Here is a 22,564-nt window from a genome sequence, read left to right as displayed (position 1 = left end):
TTTGGTTAATTGTTCATTTATTAAATAATTTCAAGCAGGATATCATAAAAATGTGACGACTGAAGACGATGCTCGCTACCCTGATGGCGACGCTTCGAACCAAGACGAGTTTCTGTCCAGAACTTGTTGATAGAAAACATTAAACTTTGATGAATGACTTACAAACTCTACAGATTATTGTCGTCTTCTTCCTTAACACACACACTCAGTCACACACACACACACACACACACACACACTGGTTATGTTAGCTACAGGGATAGATTTGTCATTGACGTCACGCTCTAAAAAAACTAAATAGACAAATTTCATATATTAAATGTTGAAAATCCTTCATGAAATAGCTTGAAATGTACACTCTCCAGTGGCTTGTAAAATATACAGAAAGGTACAAAACTCCTCGTGGTTTCCTGCTACACAGACGAGGTTCCGCTCCGGTCCGGTCCGGTCAGCTAAGGCCACACCTCCATCACAACATCATAAATTATAAATTACCAACAATTTCCTCTTTTTGTGACTTTGTTCTGTCATCCTTGGTGTCAGCTTCGGTCCTTTGAAAACACACGAACCCCGAAGTTTCCAGATTTCTCGTCTTTATTGCCTCCTGAGCGCCGCCCCCTCTGCGTCCCCCTCTGGGTTCGCCGCCTCGTCCTCTCACTGGTTCTTCAGGGCGTTGATGTGAGCGCAGATCTTGAGGGCCGGGCCCAGTTTGATGTTCATGCTGGTCATCAGGTGATCCTCGGTCAGCAGCAGCAGCGCCTGGCCGTCGATCTCCTGCAGCCTGAAGGCCTCGGCCACGTCGCCGCAGCCTGACGGAGCAACACACACACCATGAGCGGAAAGTAAGGACACCTGCTTTATTTATCTAATGCAAACTGCAGAGAAGATGTGTGGAAAACTGACTTTGTTCTTGGGTAAAGGTTAAAGGTCAGGAGAGAAAAACTGTGAACGGCTTTTTGGAAGCACTGAGCGACAAAGCCTCTAAAAACAAGATGGAAGCAGGACTAAGATGAGTAAAATAGTTTTTTGAAGTATTCAGACCAAAGTGAAATGTTTGGAGATTCTGGTCGGCACCAACACAGCGAATCAGCAGGAACAAACACGGTGAAGGAGGTATGATGGTGTGGGATCACCAACATAATAGAGTGAACCGAAGTTATCGCTGCTAATGACAGTTGATTTTTATTACATTGTATTTTTTTGTTTTCTTCTTAATTAATTTATTTTTTCTCTAACATTTTACCTGTTAGAAATAAATGAATAAATATTTCATTAAATGTTATAACGTCAGTGTGAGGATGATGAGGATGATGATGATTGGTTTTCTGTGAAGAACAGATGGGCGTGTCGTCAGTTTGTAAGATGATCTCGGCCTCTTTTTGTTTGCAACATTAATGGTTTCTGATTAAGGCTGATATTCTCTGCAGATGTAACCGGATCTGTTTGCTGAAACCTGGAGATGATCAGCAGCGTCAGAACCTGCAGACGGTTGGAGGCGTCAGAGTTTTTCTCCCCTCAGGGTTTTCTTCCACCTCCAGATGTTTCTCCGGTTGCTCAACCACAGTTTGTGGTTAGAGAGAAGTTGCCTCAGCCTGCTGATGGTTTCTGTGATTTGTGAAACGTTTAATTGGATGATTGGATCCAGGAAAGCCGAGTCGCCGTCGTCTGCTGATGTTCGGGTGTAAATCACGCCGCTGGTTCCAGAGCGGCTTCGCTCCAGGGTTACATCAGCTCTGGGCTTTTCATTTTAGATTAGTTTATTTCATTGTGACAATTACTTTTAATTAGTTTTTAGTGTTTGCTCATTTTTATTAGTTAAATATCGTCTGTTTTTAATTAGTTCTAGTAGTAGTTTCAGTTTTTCATATTTTGGTTGATTTTTAGGTGCAGAATAAATCAATGATTATTTATTGATGAACACTCAGTGAAAAATACCATTCTCAAAAAATGTATTAAATTATTATTGAACAAGCAGCTGACTGGTATTTTCTCCCAGCTCTTTGTGGACCAGTGTAAATGGAGAGCTGTAATTTGCTGAAAACATGAAACAGTTACTGACTCAATGTTCTGATCTCTGTGTGGAAAATGTTTGTGTTGAATCCTGACACAGTGACACAGAGAGCGATAAAAAACAAGAATACAACTGGTTTTGAGTTATTCTGTAATTGTTTTTCTGTTATTTTGCCCTTTGCTGTGGCCACTGGACTGAATCAATAATACCTACATCTCCAGGTTTGTTAACGTTATTGTTCTACCGCGGCAGCGCGGCTACAGATGGGAAGTAAAAGAATAGTGCGCATGCGCGGCATTTCCGGATGTAAACAACAACGTCCACGTGTCTATAACAACCTTGCTGTACCGCGGGCGGAGACTCACCCGGCAGCGTGTGGATGAAGGCCGTCACCTCCTCCACGCTCCACTGGGCCGGGGCGGGCCGGAACGTGGTGGTCGGCGTCGAGGCCGTGACGGCCGGCGCCGACGCCCTGCGCGCGCGCCGCGCCGCCCGCCGCTCCATCCTGGCTGCCATGGCAACAGCAGGATCCTCCTCTCCTCCGTCGTCGTCGTCGTCCTCCGCCTCTCCAAAGCCATGCGGGGACGCCCCCATGTCGTCGTCTTCCTCCTCGGCCTTCTGCTCCGCCGCCGCCGGCTTCTCCTTCCCGTCTTTCTCGCGGCGCCCGGCGCTCCAAAGGTCCCGGGGCTGCGGGGGGACAGGAGGCGGGACAAGAGGACAGGTGAGAGACGGACGAGTCCACGCATTATTTCTCCTCTTCCTAAATTAACTGCTGTCAGTTATGAGTAAAAATCTCTGATTTAAATCTTTTAGCATTTAAACAGAAATAGTGTCACGATTCGCAAATACTGTGGGAAAGAATGAGAATTAAATGTGCAAACAAACCATAAACACAAAAATCAATACTTTTCCAATTTCTGAAATAGCTTTTTATTTGGTACTTTATAATTTATCTTTTGCATTATTCTTTTGTTTTTAAATGTGATATTATAGACTCAATTATTACAACTTTCCTTTACATTTCAACATTTATCTTTTATAAATAATCTGTTGGATATTTGTTGTTTTGTGTTAAAAGTGGAAGAAAAAATAGAGAAATGTAAAGGTTCTGATACAAACAATGGAAAATCATTTTCAGTGATTTCTAGAGCAAGAATTTAAATTTTCACTTTTGTACAAAACATTACAGAGATTTTGCATATTTGTTTAAGTCTTTATCTGAGAGTGAACTGTTGCTAAAGTTAATTTTTTTTTAAATTCGTAGGACCAGAACATTGCTATCTAAACCACCAGAGGGCGCAAACTCCCCATCTTTCCTCTTACAGTCTGGACAGATTCGAGCTTTCAGTATAAACTGCAGACTGGAGTAACTCAGTGAATAATGTGAGTATCTGAACAAAGATTAATTTATGATCTAAAGAGAAAAATTGTGAAAACTGAATAATTTAATGTCAGCCTAATTATTTTGTGTCCTGGTTTTTCAGGTTGACAGGAGGATCACAACCCCCAAAAGTTTCTCTGCTTTTCCTCGTTTCCTCTGCAGGTTTTCATGTATCCAGAGGATTTTAGTAATTTTCATGTAGGTGTGTTGTCATGTCAGAGTGGAGGCTGGATGGGGGTTCCTACCAGGCGCAGCAGCAGAGGTTTCCCCGGTACCGACTCGGCCCGGTTCAGAGCCGGTCGGGGCCTCTCGGACCGGCTGCCGGCGCTCAGGGCCCTTAAGCGCTTCGTCAGCCGGACGTTGAAACTGAAAGAGAAAGCCAGAGGAACGGTGAGGGACGAGCCACTCTGCTGCTCTGATTCAGATCTGCATTAACCAGCTGTTTGCCTCTGCTCTGGTACCACAGAACCACAGAACCACATCCTGCCAGCGCCACCGCCGCTGCAGCAGCTGCTGGGACTGCAGCACTACCTGTGCAGCAAAGGTCAGAACTCACTTCGTTTAAGATTTACAAACTTTTAAAAAAAAAATCCCCTTGATTGTGATGTCATGTTTTTAATAAATCGACGCACAAAATAACAAAAACAAAATTGAGAAAACATTTTTATTAACTTAAATAAATAAAAATGGTAAATAAAACTGCAGCTACTTCTATAAAAAAAAATTTCTACATATTTGTTGAAACGGTTGCTATGTCATTAAAGTATGGTGTGAGACATAATCATTGAAAAAACTGAGCTCCTTCCCTTTCTTCCAATGCTAATTAGAAGCAACCAATCAGAGCCAGGAGGCGGGTCTTAGCGCTGACAATCACCATCATTGTGGCCCATTTTCTCTCTTTTGGCCCCTGACCAGGTCAATCATGGTACAACTTTGTCCAAAAAAGTAGAAAACACTCAATGATTCCAAAACACTGTCTGTTGATCCCTACTGGGGACATGAATCTTTTAAAAAAATATTTTTAAGCTTTGCTTCTTGGAGATCAGTCCAAGAAACGGACTGATCTCCGTCTGGTTCTGGTCTGAAGACAGAGGAAGTCGTTCTCACCCGCGCGCGCAGGAAGTGGAGCAGAACCGTTTGGAGCGCATGAAGTTGTGCGCGTGGCCTCGCTTCCCGCAGAACTGACAGTGCAGCACCGTCCGGTCTTTGTGGCCCGACTCTGAGGGAACACAACAAACACGCCCAGGGTGAGCCCGGTTCCGCTCGGTTTCACCTGACCCGCAGAACGCAGTTCCGTCCAGCCTTACTGTTCCCCAGGTCGCCGGTGTCTCCGCCGTCCTCTTCCTCTGAGTCTGTGGACGGTTCTGGCGGCTTCACGGGTTCTGATGCAGGCAGCGCCGGCCTCCCATTGGTCCCGTTCACTTCCTGGGGTTTGGGCACCTGCTCCGGAACCAGTAGGGAGGAGCGGTTCACCTGGACGACAGAACAATGATCAGGGTTCACTTAATATTCAACACTTATTGTTCCTGAAGAAAAGAACTGAGGAAATTATGGCTGAACTTTAGTACAGATGGAACCGCTGCTGGATAAATGTTCTGCTTTATTCTATTGCTGGAAATCAGTTTTTATATAAAAATGAAATATTTCACTAATGCATCAGATTTACGAAAACATCTGCTTATCCTGTGTCCAACAAAAAATTTAATACTCAGCAAAATTAGTAAAAATGTACATTTTAGAAATAAACTAAAATGTACATTTTTAAATTTAAATAAAAAGAATGTAATAATTTATGGAATATAAAAATATAAAGGACACAAAACCAAGAAAGATTTTAGACTAATTGATTTTGTGGGCTGTGGCCTCAGAGTATAAAGGGCTTGTAAGTGTAAATGCCAGATGTTTAGGTAAGATCAGTGACGCCGTTTCTTCGGGTTCTTACAGGAAACGGTTGGAGACCCTCCTGGATGACGAATCCCTCCACCAGGTGAGTCAGAACCTGTCGCCCCTCAGGCCACGCCTTCATCTCCCAGGGGGCGGCCAGTGATTGGCTGAAGCTCTCAGACTCATCGTCTGATTGGTAGATGCGTTCAGTCTCGGCTTCTGTTGCATGATGGGAATCTGATGGCGTTTTGTCAGCCTTCGCCGCCTCGTGCTGCGGCGGCAGGCTGAGATCGGTGGGGTGGGCGGCCTGGGCGGGGAGCAGGGGGGGAGGGTTCTCTGATGAGGAGGCGATGAAGGGGGAGGAAGGAGGAGACTGGGAGGAGAGGCTGGACAACGCTGGGAGGAAAACAAACGGAAATCTGATCAGTCTGCACAGTTACAGCTAAGAATGAACAAAACTAGAACATGCTGAGGTTTGAGAACTATGTGATGGGAAATTCATGAAACTATATGAGGGAATCCTGAATATTTTCAATGATAAAACTGGATGTTAAATAGGACCCAAATCTTAAATAAAAGGCTGAGTCTCTCGTTTCTATGGTGATTCCCTCCTTTTCTGGAGCGGGGAGAGCACAGCACCACTCTAAATGAGGCTAAAACAGATAGTCACTGTGCAGAGCATGTATACTAAATCATAAAACATACCAAACTAAAAGTTGAAGTAATGTCTGATGGCCACACTTGCAGAGTTTTAAGTCTGTAAAGTGTTTTATGGAGGAGATTTGACAATAGAAGTTATAATGGAAGTCGGGTTTGTGTTTTCTACACTCTGGATTGATTCAATGGAAAACTAAGTCTTACAGCAGTGGGAGACACATTGTGTGAAAGTAGAAAGAAATACCTACATTTTGATGTAGAGACTGTGGGAGTTAATGTAGTTTAAAGAAAGAAAATCAGTCCAAATGGATGAGCGACTCTGAAAGCTGAACATTCCATAAAATCTAAAATAAATCCTAAAACTTAAACAACAAATGTGTAAAAATAATAAAAGATATCAAAATGGTAACTCAGATAAAGTCTAACTTTATTTGACCAGTTTGAACTTAAAATTGTTTCTACCAAGGGCGTAGGTTCGGTCTAAGTTTTGGTGGGGACCTTGACAACCCCCCCCCCCCCCCCCCGGCAGCACAGTGAAATGCCCAAGAGCACCGAACATTTTTGAGAAGGGGGGGGAAACCACATTGGCTTAATAACCCCCTCCCCCCAACCATAACCATATCATACATCTTATACAACCAGATACAGTCATACTCAGCAGATCAGTTCAAGAACACTTTACTTTTTCCTTTACAAAATTCAGCAAACGTTACAAGTAAGATCAAAAGAAATATCCTCTGGATACAGCAAACACAATTGCAGATAAGAAGAAATCAATAATAAAAGAAAAAAGAAAAAATATTACATAATTAACAGACCTATTCTACCTCACATTCAGTGCTGACCTTACTAAACACCGGACTTTACAACAAATGCGTTGCGTGATAGATATCTAACTTATGGGTCCACTCACTGTACTTACAGCCGACGTAGCGAAATAACTTCTAATGTCTGTCCTTTTCTTTTTTGGTGGCGACATGGTCTCGGAGGCTCAGAAGGAGACGCGTGTGCCCAGCTAGCCGCCGCCTTTTGCAGCTAATCAAAGAACGTCCGACGATTCAACTGACTCCCCCTCCCCCTCCCCCCCACAGCACCGATCCGACACGGTCTCGGAGGCTCATAATAAATGTCAAACTAAGAAGCTTCCGTTCCGCGCACCGCCTGTTGCTGCTAATCAAAGATCGTAGATCCACGTTCTTTGAGCCAATATGGAAAAAATTGGTCGGGACTTTTTCATATCCCGTGAATATTGGTCGGGACATGTCCCTACCGTCCCTACCCAAACCTACGCCCATGGTTTCTACTGTAAACTAAGCCCTGACTACGGAGCTTCAGAGAGGGCAACATTTTACAACTTTTTTTTGACAAATTCTAATCAGATATTTTCATTTTGGGGTTTTTCCAAACTGCAGCAGAAGCAGGAAACTGAAAAATGTGATGGGAGCAGAAGAACAGGCAGTATTAACATTCCAGTAAATATTTATGAATCAAATGTAAGCAAAAAGATTAGGTTAAATTTATGTTTAAAAAAAAACTTCACAGTTCTCAAAAAGTAATTTTTCTTCATACTAGCTTGACTCATCTGGTTTGTTCTGCATTTTCAGAAGAACTGAAACAAATATGTCAGCCAGGTTACATTTTGAAGCTGACAGGAACCTGTTTGCTCCAGCATCAGTTTGTTTAAATGAAGATTTTAGTCCAATATGGGGTATGATAGCTCTGGTTTCTGGTTTTGTCTCTCTTTTTTGCCTTTGTTTGATAATACTAGAAAGCATCTGACTCTCCTGCGACATAAAGCTGATGGCTATAGAGACGATGGATCGTTGAGATTAAAGGTAGTATAGTCTGATTTAATCCAACTCCATCCAGTCCGTCTGTCTAGAAAGTCCGGTTCGTTTGGTGAGGTGTGAGTGCTAATCAAACTATGGTCCGCCTATAAACCTCGGTTTCGGTTTGTTGAAGTGAACTCTGGTTCAGTTTGAACGCGTATGTGAATGCTACGCAGACCAGAAACCGCTCCAAAAGAAGGAAGTGGACTACAGTGCAGGACGAAATGACCCAAAGAGAAACCCTCCAACTGCTAAAATCTGACGTAGCTCAAGTTTTTGTTTCCATTTTGTAAAGAAGGAACTTGCACTCAGTGGTTTCTGAGTGGTTTTTGATGCAGCGCCCCCACAGGCGAGGAGGGGAACAGGCTGCTCAAAGGGTTTGAATCAAGTGCAACGTGAAAACAAACCATGAACTGAGTCTACCGGACTATCAGCTTTGAAAACATCCGGATTTACTGGGATGATATTTGCTGCTATTAGATTTCTGAAGGAAAGTTTGGCGACCAGAATCGGACCCGGTCTGATCCAATAATGGAGCAGAATAAATGAGCAGAAGGTTTTGTGTCGGGAGGTACCTGACTGATTGTCGGACTGGGTCGACATGTTCTCACAGAAGTCCTCCTGGTTGGACTGAAGGTCCCGTTGAGGTTCTGGCAGCCGCTGGCTTTGGACCTCAGGAACCGGTCCTGTTGCTGGTGATTGGGCCAGAACTGGTCCTGTTACTGGTTTATGGGTCAGAACTATTCCTTTCATTGGCGTTTGGGTTGAAACTAGTTCTGTTACTGGAGATTTAACTGGAACAGTTCCTGATACTGGTTTATGGGTCAGAACCAGTTCTGTTACTGGTGTTTGGGTTGAAACTAGTCCTGTTGCAGGAGTTTTAACTGGGACTGGTCCGATACCTGGTTTATGGGTCAGAACTAGTTCTGTTACAGGACATTTAACTGGAACTGGTCCTGTTACTGGTTTACAGGTCAGAACTAGCTCAGTTACTGGTGTTTGGGTTGAAATCAGTTCTGCTGCAGGAGCTTTAACTGGGACTGGTCCAGTTACTGGAGTTTGGGCTGAAACTGGTCCTGTTACTTGGGTTTTGGTTGAAGCTGGTCCCATTGCCGGTGTTTTGACTGGAACTGGTCCAGTTACTGGAGTTTGGACTGAAACTGGTCCAGTCACTTGGGTTTTAGTCGAAACTTGTCCTTTTACTGACGTTTTAACAGCAGCTGGTCCTGGTACTGGTGTTACTGGTTCTGTTACTGAAGTTTGGGTTGAAGCTGGTCCTTTTACTGGGGTATTATTTGGCGCTAGTCCTGTTACGGGTGTTTGGACTGAAACTGGTCCTGTTACCAGTGTTTTAGTGGAAACCAGTCCTTTTACAGGAGTTTTAACAGGAACTGGTCCTGTTACTGGTGGTTTAACGGGAACTGGACCTGTTACTGGTGGTTTAACGGGAACTGGACCTGTTACTGGTGGTTTAACGGGAACTGGACCTGTTACCGGAACCTTAACAGGAAGTGGACCTGTTACTAGTGGTTTAACAGGAAGGGATCCTGGTACTGGAGGTTTAACGGGAACTGGACCTGTTACTGGTTTTTCACCTGGAACGGATTCTGTGACTGGATTCTGGACTGAAACTGTTGCTTTTAATGGAGTTTTTACTGGTGCTGGAGTGAGATCCAGTTTGGGTTTTGATTCCTTGCTTGAGTCTTTGACGATGTCTGGATGTGGAGCCGGTTCTGTGTTCTGGTCGATCTGGCAGTCTGATGTATCCATGGGAGTATCTCCTCCTTCGTCCTCCACCTCCTCATGTTTCCTTTTCTTTCCTGTTTGTCTCCTCTCTCTGTCTCTCTGGCCTTCTTCCTTTACCTCCATCTGATCCGGTTCGGGTTCCTGCTCCGTATCAGTGAGCTTCTCCTGCTTTATCGTCTCCGTTTGGACATTTTTCTCTGCCTGGAGGTCTTTACCGGCGCTCCGTTCCTCTCTGATTCCTGGTCTCACTCCTCGGCTTATGGGTCCTTGATCGTCACTCTCCTTCTGCTCTCTCTTCTTGGTCAAAGTTTGTGTGTGAGAATGAGCAGAAGGCAAAGCAGAGGCATTCAAAGGAAGAGGATTCAAGTCGTCCTTGTTTGCAGTCTTCTTTGATTGGCTGGAATGCTCAGGCAGCTCGGCGGGCTTGGACTGGACCGCAGGGTGGGCGTATGTTCCCGCCTGTGGCTGCTGACTGGAGGAAAGGGCGATCATCTGCAGCTGCCTCGCTGCAGACGGTGAGCGCTCAAAGTGGTTGGAAGAAGATAACGGGCTGTGTTGGGACGGGCTTGGACCCAGAACGGTTTGAGTTAACGGAGAGCTCTTTAGCCCAGTCAGCTGCTTACTGACAGATGTGACCTGACTGGAGGGAGCCGCAGCGATGGGTTGGAGGGATTGTCGAGGGGTTGTTGCTCTGTGACTGCTGGGAGAGAGAAGCCTGGGTCGAAGAGGGACAGCCCGGACGGGAGAGTAGAGAGCTGGAAGAAGCAAAGAGGAAGAAATCTTTTAAACATGAACATTTAAAACTAGGCATGATTACTGGTTTAGACTTGAAGCTTACTGTGGATACGGAGGTTGGTTTGCTGACTGTTTAGTTCATGATTAAAATTAAAAAAGTGGGATTTGGTGGAGTTGTTGAACTTACACAGTGAGACAGGTTTTATTTTTATTTAATAATAATGATGAGGATAATTTCTAAATAAAATGATATTGTGTAATCCAATCATATGATGTTGCACTCTGTATAAAACATACTGTAAATATACTCCGAATGTGAGAACACTGAATTATTATTATTATTATTATTATTATTATTATATGTTATTATAATTGTCATTATGTAATCATTTAACTTCCCTTTGAAATTAATAAAGCATTTATGAATTTGAATTCATTATTAATAAAAATGTTTTTTAAAAATGTCTCCATAAAATGTATATACAGAGTTTAAATTAAAGGAAAAAGTAAGAAAAACTGCATGAACTAATTCTTTCTAGGTCAGAAATGTACAAATTCTGGGAAAGTTTTTGGGGGTTTTTTGCTCTTGTTCCAACAGATTAACTGTAAAAACTTTAGTTCGGAGTAAATATAATACATCAGATTTACAGGAATGACAGGAATATGATGTTTTATTCACCCATGTTGATTTAAAAACACGATAATAAAGATAAAAGTTTATCTAAATGGACAAAACATAAACTAAATCATGTCTTTTATAAGAAACATGAGGCCCTACTTGGAGGCGGAACGGAAAGATGGCGGCCGGGCGCGGTCGGGCTCTCGGTTGCCGTGGCGCTGGGCTGCGGTCGCGGCCTGAGCGGAGGGAAGACGGGGGCGCTGGGCCGAGAGAGGGGCGGCGGCGCCGAGGAGGGAGGCTTCAGCCGCAGGGACGGGGGGATGGTGAGGGTCCCGGGGGGAGGAGGCCTCAAGGTGAGGCTCTGCAGCTGCAGGGGAACCGGGAGAGAAACGATGGTTAAGGACCAACCGCTGCTTAGCAACGGTTACCGGGCAGCCTGACAACTGAAGCTGCTGCTAGTCAAAGGAAAGCATAAAGATCCGGCAGGCTCACCTGGGCGGAGGCGGGGTTAGAGGAGAGGACGGAGGAGGAAGAGGAGGAGGAAGAGGGCGGCTGTGCAGGTCGCATAGCAGACGTAAGAATGAGCTGCGAGGAAATCCGAGGAGGCAGAAAAAACGAGGAGGAAATGAAGGGAGGAGAGCAGGAAGGCAGAGCTGAGCATTCATGAAAAATAAAACCATTTCCTCTCAGTTTAATCTACAGATTATTTAAAAAAAAGGAGTAAAATGTCCACAAAAAACTTTTGAGATTAATTTCAGAAACTTTCTAGAAAATTTCTGTAGTTAATCTCTAAATTTCTGAGTATTTTCTAGAAAATTTTACACTTTTCAAACTCAGAAATTTCCAAGTTTTTTCAAGAAAATGTTTGAGTGTTTCTAGCAGAAATGTTCTCCTTTTCTTAGCTGCCATGGATCTAAAATGGCTTTAATAATTTTCTCAGAAACTGCAAAATTTACCCAAACTTAAAACCTCACCGGCGTCAATCAGTTGTATTTATTTAATGTTAACATAAACTTTACTTGTATCTAATTAAACAAAAGGAAAGACATCACTGCAGAAAATGTTCTGCAGTTTAGGGATCCATAGCTAATAAGAAAAGAAAAAAAAGTTTTATTTATTTATGTATTTTGTTAATATTTTGTTAATAAAACGCCTCTGGGGTTCCGACTGCATCACTGCATTAAATGTGGCCTGAACATATAATTTAGAAACACCTTTGTTTTTAAAAGCATGACGATCTCAGTCTGATCTTGAAAATGTGTGTGTGTGTGTGTGTGTGTGTGTATGTGTGTGTGTGTGTGTGTGTGTGTGTGTGTGTGTGTGTGTGTGTGTGTGTGTGTGCGTGTGTGTGTGTGCGTGCGTTTGTTTGTAATACCTTGTGGGGACGATTTTCCTGACATATACTACGTTGTGGGGACCAATTGCTCCTCATGGGGACCGGGCTCCGGTCCCCATGAGGGGAAACCCTGTTTTTGGGTCAGGGGTCAGAGTTAGGGCTAAGGTATGAATTGAGTTTTGGTTAGGGTTAGGGTTAGGTATGTGATGGTTAGGGTTAGGAAAAGGGTAAAGGTCAGGTTTAGGCTGTAGAAATGAATGGAAGTCAATGGAAAGTCCCCACAAAGATAGCAACACAAACATGCGTGTATGTGTGTGAGCAGTGTGTGTGTGTGTGTGTGTGTGTGTGTGTGTGTGTGTGTGTGTGTGCGTGTGTGTGTGTGTGTGTGTGTGTGTGTGTTTACCATCTGAGCTCTCAGCAGCACCTGGTCCTGCCCCGACCCTTTGAGGCCTTTCCCCAGGAGCAAAGTCTGCTGGGTAACCCTCTGCCTGACAGGTGAGGCGCTCTGATTGGCTCGTGCCAGACCAGGTGTGCCCACAGGGTGAGGCTGTTGCGCCTGGAACAAAGACAGAGAACGAGATTAAAGGAGAAAAAGATTCTGCTGCATTTTAATGAGAATTGAGACATTTAGTTTAGATTGATGTTCATTAAAAACAGCTGAATCATCAGTTCCGCTGTGAATCATCGAGTTTCCTGGACAAACCCAAAGCTAACCGACCGCAGCTGCTGCTCACGTTTACCCGACCTCTTTGTTTCACTGCAAAACTTTAAAAGAACTAAAAACAATCAACTTTCCATCAACGGAAACAAGAAAACGGCGAATTGAAGATTTTAACCGATTCAGGATTTAAATCAGTTCTCAAAGTCCAGATCGGGCTGCTGTGAACCTTAAATATGGACCATATCATAAATAAATCAGTTTAGCACCATGAGGATTTAATCCAGAAAATCTGTTTGCTTTTTAAGAGACTTTCTAAAAACCAGACGTTGCTGATTCCCAGCAAACCAAACCTGGTTCTGCTGCCCGAAGCTGTTTGTTAATGAGTCACCATGTAGTAATTATATTAATAACCCGATGAGCCACACCTGTTCCTTATTACTTACGTTTGACTTTAACAAAAATATATGCCAACTTCGTTATAAAAATATAGATACTTTGTCTTGTACTAAACATTTTCCATTGTAAGAAAATTATGGCAGTAATAATAATAAAAAGTCTCAATCTGCATCAACTGGAATTCATTTGAGAGCGATTTGAAATTACTTTTTGTGTAAAATGCCTCAAGAAAACCTGTGTTGTGAATGAATGCAATATAAATAAACTGAATTACTGTTCAAAAGTAAAAAAAAAGTGAGAATAAAAGTCATTTGGTTCTGCTTTTTGGAGGGATTTCCAGACGTAAACGTCTTTTCTGTTGGTGCCTCTCACATTTCAGCTGCATTTTGTCTGACAGTAAAAGCTAAACGTGATGCTGAAGCTGTGAAGCTGTGAGATGAAAGCAAACGGAGGAAACCTCAGAGAGCGAGAACAACTCTGACCCAGAGAGCCGCCGCTCTGACCCTGAACGCATCACTTCCTGAATCCTGCCTGGTCTGCAGGCCGGATTCAGATACAGAGACATGAAATTTTCCTTTGAAATGCTAATGAAGCACCAGTTTTACTGACGATCACATTTTACTAAAACATCACTAATATCTATTGAAATACCACATAGACCCAATAAACTGCAGTAACAAAGCAGATATGGGTTTAATTTTTATATTGAAATGCAGTTATGGTTTAATACAATTTAACAGCTTTAGAAAATGTTTTTAAAGCTTGGAAATAAGAGGAAATAAAACCTTTAGATCAGCTCTTTATCTCTAAATTTAACATAAACTTATAATTAAACATAAACTGTCCAGGCTTAAGTATCTTAATTCTTCATTTTTCTTTGCTGATGGTTTTTTTCAGTTTGAATCCCAGGAAACTTTCATCCATGTTCTGTTGTTAAAAACCCAAATCCTCCCGCTGGTGGAAAACGTCTCGACTTCCTCTGGGTCAGAAACTGAAAAGATGTTGGAAACAGAACCGGTCCAAAGAACCAGGAACAGATGAACAGATGATCTTTGGTTTACATTAATAAAATTAATTTAATAAAGACATGCAGGTTAGACAGACTGTGTGAGAGTCTGTCTAATAATTAATACTCTGAATAATAAAATAATGTTAATTTTCTTACTTAAAAAGGGAATTTATTTGTTTATTTGCTTCTTTTAATGCATTCATATTGAATAAAAGGATTATGAATGAAAAAACACCAGAACTTAACAATTCTTTTAATCAAAAATAATTGATTAATCTGCAGAATAATAAAGTAATAAATGTTTATTCTATTACTCGCTAGAGTAATTGAATAGTAAATGTTTATTTTCTTATTTAAAAATAAATTGACTTATTTGTTTATTTGCATATTTTATTCTATTGCTAATGTTGTTTAAAAGGCTTAAGTGGTTAAATACAAAATCTGCAGGATATTTTTCATCCGATTAATCAGTTAATCATTAGAATAATAAATGAAAAAAAGGGAATTAAATTATTTATTTATTTGCATCTTTTAATGTATTTCTAAAATTGTCTAAAATTTCCTTTGATGCTTAAATGAAAAATCTGAAGAATGAGCCTATCTTTATTCTATTAATCGATTAATCATCAGAATAATTGATAGATTAATTGGTAACTGAAATAATCGTTAGCTGCTGCTCAGTCAGCTCCTTTTCTAAGATTTTTTTTCAGAAACTCCCAGGAAACCAAAACCTGACAAAAACTGAATATTAGTTTAACTTTAACTCCAAACCAGCTCTGCTCTTCACCTTTTTAAATAAAGAACAATCCTTCACAGTGTCTCCTCCTCCTCAGGTGCTGACTCACCTGGCGGCCAGGTGGGCTGGCCGGGGTGTGGAACGGCGTGATGGGCGGGGAGGTGGGCCCCCCCCGGGTGCTCCCGTTGGTCAGGCCGCTGGACATCTTGGTGGAGGTCGTGGTGCTGCCGTGTGTCGCAGCCGACAAAGACGAGGTCACGGGTGAAGCTGCGGTCGCCGTGGCAACAGAGGAGGAGGAAGGAGACGCCTTGGAGGCCGGGGAGGGCAGGATGGGGCGGGAGTAGGTGCGCAGGGTGGGGGCCGCTGTGGAGGTGAGTTTAGGCGGAGCCGGGATGAGGATGTGAGGGGACGAGGCCCCGCCCCCCGCCGCCGCCGCCTTCGGCCCGTGGGCCGAGGAGACGGAGGGGGCGGGGGTCAGCGGGGGAGGAGGGGAGGCGGTGGTGGGAGTCAGTGTGGGGGCGGGGGAGTCCAGGAGCATGGGGTTGGGGATGAGCCGTGGGGGGGTCGGGGTGGTGGGGGTGGTAGGGGTGGAGGGGGCCGGGCCATTGGTGGCCTGTTCTGATTGGCTCTGCTGAACCAGCTCCTTGTCCATCATTCAACGCTGAAACAAACTGAGACAAACAGAAACACGTTTTAGCCAAACTGGGAACTGCTAGCTAGCATGTTAGCTGCGCTAACTCTGACAGCTAATCATAATCATAAATGTCAGATTCACACCTCCAGACATCTACAACTAAAACATAACTTCTAGACTTTCTTATCTTCACTTATATACGGCTCTATAAAGACTCCAGCTAATTGCTCTAAAGGTTTTTAAAGATAGCAAAATGCTAAAGAAAATGTTAGCTCCGCTATTAGCGCACTAGTGGAAGTGTGTTAGCTCCGCTATTAGCGCACTAGTGGAAGTGTGTTAGCTCCGCTATTAGCGCACTAGTGGAAGTGTGTTAGCTCCGCTATTAGCGCACTAGTGGAAGTGTGTTAGCTCCGCTATTAGCGCACTAGTGGAAGTGTGTTAGCTCTGCTATTAGCGCACTAGTGGAAGTATGGCCACCACTAATCTACAGACTTGACTTTTCACTCCTGAGAATCAGGGAATAAAACATCCGACCAATAAATTATTGGTTGTCCGAACCAAAACGTCTAAACAAAGTAAGTACACCCTGTCATCCAGCGAATTGTTTTAAAACTAGTGGTGGGACTCGATTAAAGTGTTTAATCAACTTCTGTATTAAGTTAATCACATTTGAATTGAAAACTATTTATTGACTAAATAAACTTTTCCAATTCAAAAACCCTTTTTGCTGCTAAATTATTCAATAAATAAACTTATGAACTCAACAACAAAGATGTTTATAGTTTTATAGATGGTTGAAACAATCAGATTGTTTCAGTTTTATTCTGTCCATTCATCTTTCCAGAGTTCCAGAAACTTCTGATCATTCATGGAGCTTCTTTAGAAATGTGGACGCTGACATTAGCATTAGCTGCTACATGTTTAGCATTGAGATGCTATTTTAGGCTTTGCTGATAGGCTAGCTGCTTTTAGCACAACTTGAAGACAACAATATTCTCTTTCAGCGTCCAATCAGATCGTTCAGAGGCAGAATTAACCCCCAGTTGGCCGAGAGAAGACTCTTCCATCGCTGCTGTTTGCGGATGTGCATCAGATTTCCAAGCGTACCAAAAACATGTAAATACAAAGGTTCTGGCTTGAACAAAAAAAAAATGCAAACAATTGCACTAAAAATGTTAAAACATTAGAATCCATGTAAATAAGGAGTCAGAATTAATGCGTTGAAGTCCTGGCCCTATTTATAACTCTACCCGGATTGATTAGCAGCAGCAGTTGCTGGTATGTTAACACCTTTATGCTCCAGATCAGACATCACTGATCTGTTACTGCAGCTCCTTCCTTCCTGCAGGTTGTTTATTTTTAACATATATTTGATTTCCGTCGGATTTCATCTATTTTTGTCATAAATCATAGTAAAAACGTGATCTAAATGGACCCAAATAAAACCACCTGACTTGCTGTGATTGTGTCGCTGCTATTTTGGTGTGAGAGGACATTTTTCACAGCGTGGGGTCCACCTCTCCTCTGGCTGCGACCAGAACGCTCAGCTGAAGTTTACACTGACGGTGTCGGGTGTCACCAAGCCGACCGTACCGATGGCCGCCCAGGAATCACTCGTGTACCTCCCTGTTTACATATTTAATCCATCGCTGTCTGGCTCAAAGAAAAACTGGCTTCGCTCATTCAGAACAAAGCCGCCTTAAATTCCAGACCACCTTAAAACATTGGAAGAACGTAACGGAGGAAATAGCCTGGATTATGAGAGATTGATTAACTTTTTTATTTATTATTCATTTTATGTCTACTAGCCAGATCAAAATCTTTAATATAAATTTTCAATCCATTTCTGTTTATTTATAAATAATTCACTGATTACTGTCATATTTCTATGACTGGTTAATCATGTTTCTATACAAAGTGGCTGAAATTACAGTCGAAATTCGGCAACAATTCCTCCTACAAAGCAGTTGGAAAACATTGTAATGGTTTCCAGTTCAAACTACACCTGACTTTATGTTTTCTAGTTAAATAATGGAGAATTAAACTGGTTGGCGTCTTTTTACTGGTATTTCATGTTCAGCTCATTTTTATTTACCTGCTTTAGAAAAATGCAGAAAAAGTTTAATGTTTTCATAAAATAAACTAGCTTAAAATGTAAAACATCAAATCTTAAAGCCTTTTAGTATTGAAGGTGATATTAAGGGCTGCAACTACCGATTATTTCAGAAATCAATTATTCTCACCATTAATCGGGTAAAGAAATTGCCACATTCTGGAGACTTTCTATGCAATATTTGAAATGCATTAAATATGTAAATAAAAATTAACTAAATTCCTTTTTAAAATAGGAAAATTATTTTTTTTTCCCAAGGTACAATAACAGAATTCCTCTAATGAATCTGAAGCTAAAAATCCTTCTAACATCAACGTGTGAAAGGCTCAGACCTTTCTGCTGTCTATGGTGCTGAGCTCATATTGGGATTATTTTTGTCTTAAATGCAAAATATGTATATATATATTTTTTTTACAGTTTTGGCTTAATTGCTGTTCTGAATATGTTGTTCTTGCAGGAAGTTACCTTTTTTAATCCAGTTAATGATTAATCGATTACTGAATTAGTTGATGATTATTTGAATAATTGATTTGTCATGATTAATCGTTTTAATTGTTGGTGCAGCTGAAACATTTGAAGCCTCTTTGAACATCATCTCTGATGCATTTATTTTCTCTTAGTGCAGATCAGGATGACAGCGATGCTTTGTGTTACACATGATGCAATGTTTACACAGATATAAAACTCTGTAACTGCAGAGTTTTACCAGGAGGAGGGAGGGGAGGTGGGGCAATCGGCTCCTTTTTGAGTTTGGTTTGATTCCTGTTTGGTTCCTTTCGCCTGGTTCTCAGTGTTTGGATCCATTTAAACCCAGATGATCTCATTTTAATCTCCAAACCATTAACAGCCGAACTCTCCAGTATCTGCAGTATTTTCACAGTTTCTCTCAGTTCCTGAACCCAGCAGGTTATTCACCAACTTTCTTGCTCTTTTAGAGACAGTTTGCATCTGGAACCTTTGAAGCACAACAATTCTTGATCCTCAAGAGTTTTATGCATTTTCCACCTTCAGTTGTGTCAGAGTTTCAGCTCAGACTAGCTGGACTCATCTCTACGACCCAGGAGTTGTGATGCTGCAGGTATGAAACAGTTAGCGGTTAGCGCTAAGGCACAGCAGCCCCCAAGATGAAAGCAGTGATAGTGAACCCTCTGAACTCAAACAAAGCGACCGGTGAGCTGGGGAGCTGGACCAGACTGAACAGGAAACACCCACTGGTGCACATCAGCTCTGCTCCTTTTATTTGATTGCTGTTGTTTTGACATGTGGCATTGGCAGAGTTGTTCAACAACTCATTAAAGTAAGCTAGCTCATTAGTGGTGTTAATCTGTTCCTGAACTCTGAATCAAACATGGGTTTTTATGACAATTTCCAATTGATTAGAGCTAAAAAAAAAAAGGAAAAAAAAGCTGACGATAAACACGGTTTTCTGCAAAGGAGAAGTCTCTGAAACAGTTGTAACACCTCTCTGTCACCTGTCTATCAGTGAAACTTTTACCACTTCCTGTTCTCCGGCCTGGCTCTGCTCTGACTTGGTTTGATGTGTTGCTGCAACAAGCTGCAACACATTGATTCAGCAGGTTTTTGTTAAAAATAGATCAAAATCGTATCTGTCTGTCTGCCTATCTATCTATCTATCTATCTATCTATCTATCTATCTATCTATCTATCTATCTATCTATCTATCTATCTATCTATCTATCTATCTATCTATCTATCATCACAACAAAATGGAGCAGTGTAAAAAAACAAAACAAAAAAACCACCAAGAATATCTTTTCACACAATTCAATTACGATTTCTTACAGAAATCCAATTTTTTTGTCATTCTACAAATTAAATCCGACCCCAATCAGTCTTCTGTGTGAACGCTTTACGACCCAGGAGAAGAACGTTGACGTCACACAGCAGCGCTTTGTTTACGGAAGTAGTAATGGACGCCGCCATCTTTTGATAGATTTTAATGTTCGTTCAACAATCAAAAGATCAAGACAAGAAGAAGGAAGCTGATGAAAACAAAGTAGGACTACATCTGATGGCCCCTAGTGGAAAATTAACTGCGGCTTCTGTCAAGTGACGTCACGTTGCGTCAACAGGTACCCTACTGCGCATGTCTTAACTAAAGGTTTTCATTAAACCTTTATTTAACCAGATAAAAATCCATTGAGATCAATATCGCTTTCACTAGAGGGACCTGACTAAGAAAGCAGCACCACACGTCATAATAAACAAGACACGTAAACAGAAATAACAAAATGGCCGTTAGAAATATATAAACGGATATTTGAAAATGAAGGGCAGTTTGGAAAACTGATTTTAAAAAACTGCGACAGTTTATGATTTAAAATTGTCTGTAGAAGGCAGAATGCATTGTTCTAACTGTTGAACTATTTACATTCAGACAAATAAAATACATTTTAACCTGGCGCCAGATCTCTTCACCTGGCGCAACTCCCGCACAGCTTTGCGCCATCTGAAGATGTCAGAGGTTTTATTTTTAGGACTACCTCCGGTTCAACCTGCTGCATTGTAATTCCAGATGATAACTGCAGCTACGTTTTCATTTTCCCGCTAATTGTGACCAAAACAGGAGGAAATGGTTGTGTTAAACTTGTCCATTGCACATATGAATCCCGTTCTTCTTTTTTAATTTTCTTATGAACACTTACATTTTAGGAAACTATCAAAGCCCCCTTGCTCATCGTGGATATGTTTGTCTTATTTGGAGGGACTCCACATCTCATTAAGAAATTACCGTGAATAAAATTGTTATTGAATAATGTCTGGCGCCATTTTCTCTGTCAAACTCACCAGACTGTGAGGCGTTTGGGTCTTTAATGTGTCACTCATCTCAGTTTGGAAGCATAACGTATTTTATTACGCTGTGATGATCAACTACTGTGGATGCTGCTAAAATGCTAGCTAATGTTAATAAATGTGGGTAACCATGGCAACCATTGGCCGTTTGCAGTCAGGTTCCGCTGTTTATGAATAAATATCCCTCTAGAAGTTCATAAATCTAATTAATAAATGATTTTTACCTCCAGATTTACTTGTCTGACTTCTTTTAGTGCAGAATTATGACGTCAAGGTTTGATGAAATGTGACATGAAAATAATCGGATTCAGTTCAACATGTGGAAATGACTCAGATCGGATTTTTAGGATGTGAAAAGATCGGACTTGGACATGTTTAATGCACATTATGGACATTTATTTCAAAAAGAACAAACAAACCAGTTGCACATCTATTGGGTTATGACGGAATATATTTCTAATAACTGCACATTATTTTTATATTTTCACACAGTGTTTTATTATTTTTCATATATTTCCAATAATATTGGAGCTGTTTTCATGCTTCTACTGTGTCTATTTATTCTGTTTTTCTATGCAGTTTGGATTTATTCCTAACTGAAGAACTAAATCACTGAAAATGTTCCCATAAATTGGACACGTTTTGCTTTCAAATGTCACATTAATGCCTATAATTTGTGATTTTTGTGAGGAGTTAGTGAACAGGTGAAACCTGTGGTCGCTCTGCACGCTGGAGACCCAGCTAAAGATCCACATATGGGTGAAAACTCGGATTCGGGTCCAAATGTGAGCAATGTGCGCAGGCTGGGCTCCGTTCGGTCCAGCCCCGTCCCCAGGCAGACAGGTGCCGCTCCAGATGCTGACATCTGGCCCCGCAGCCCCGCTTTAAGGCACGCTGGTGACAGTTAGGCCAGAGAGCATGCATGTGACTATCAGAAAAAGACCGAAAAAAAAGATGGAGCCTGGCCTTCACGGCGCTGAGGTCTGACGCCGGAGCCGTCCGGCGCTCTGCGTAACGCGCTCCGCTCACCTACCTGCGGAAAACGGCGTCGTGGCGCAGTTTATCCCCGCAGCTGTCCATCAGAAGCGGAGCGCATGTTGATCAATCCCGCGGCTGTTATCTGATGAACGGCTCTCCGCTGCTTCGGCTGGCTCCGATGGGCGTGTATGAAGCCTCACTTCCTCGTCTGACAGCGCAGCGGCCGCCGCGAGCAGCGCGTCAGCCTTCCGCAGACAATACGGTCCCCGAAGCGCCGCGGAGGGCCGATGCTTCCGCGGCCCCTGCACCCACACAGGGGGGGCCAAGTTCAAGCGCGGTCTGGGCCCGGTTGTTCTGTGTCTGTGTGCGTGTGAGCGTGCGTGGCGCACTCTGTTTATGGTTTCATCACAGCCCCGGTTCGTTCCCCGCGGAGCGGTCCGTGACTCTGGCCTCCAGATCGGGGGTTCGGGGGGGCCCCGCGGGTCTCCGGGGAACCAGCAGCAGTCTCACCTGCCGGGGTCTGCGGCTGGAAACGAGCCCGGCTGGGGGCCACCGAGTAGCGGCTGTGAGGGGCCTGCTCAGTCCGCTGCTGGTGGAGGCGATGGAGGCGGTGTGCTGAGGGAGAGCGGAGAGAGAGAGACAGCACCACACAGAGCTCAGGAGGACCGGAACAGGCTGCAGCTGCTGCTGCTGCAGCTGGACCTGCAGGAGGGCAGCCGAACTACAGCCCACAGCTGGACCCGAGTCTCTCACAGCACAGCCAGAACCCGAACTACACAATCAGAGCGGGAAAACCTGTTAATGGATGAGTAATAAACAGTTAAAGGGCCAGTACCATGTGTACCAGTACCAGCCACATGGTGCATTGTATAGAATAATTAAGGGCTATAAAATGAGTAAAAATGTTGCATACAACTAAAAAGAAATTAGATTTTTTAAATTATTTAACGCATTGAAATTGGGCCTCTGTTTCTTTAAAAACTCCTGCTCTTTCTGAAGCCCCGCCTCCTGGAAGTTGTCCCAAC

General features: G+C 42.7%; 1 protein-coding gene across 1 annotated transcript; it reads right to left on the bottom strand.

Annotated features, from left to right (window-relative positions):
* On the bottom strand, positions 1–22,142 carry phc3b (polyhomeotic homolog 3b). The gene is made up of 11 exons (XM_088013255.1): positions 21,595–22,142; positions 15,110–15,671; positions 12,602–12,754; positions 11,022–11,229; positions 8,338–10,263; positions 5,335–5,672; positions 4,700–4,865; positions 4,500–4,611; positions 3,638–3,758; positions 2,377–2,698; positions 1–809 (listed from the first exon to the last, which is right to left on the bottom strand). Exons 2-11 carry the CDS (start codon positions 15,653–15,655, stop codon positions 655–657), a joined length of 4,047 nt encoding a protein of 1,348 aa, XP_087869381.1. The 5' UTR covers positions 15,656–15,671; positions 21,595–22,142; the 3' UTR covers positions 1–654.
* Between the last annotated feature and the right edge of the window lie 422 nt (positions 22,143–22,564).

Source organism: Poecilia mexicana, unplaced genomic scaffold (assembly GCF_051168715.1).
Source record: "Poecilia mexicana isolate PSO_F unplaced genomic scaffold, ASM5116871v1 scaffold_15, whole genome shotgun sequence".
Lineage (NCBI taxonomy): Eukaryota > Metazoa > Chordata > Actinopteri > Cyprinodontiformes > Poeciliidae > Poecilia > Poecilia mexicana.
This window is presented reverse-complemented; position numbering and strand designations above follow the sequence as displayed.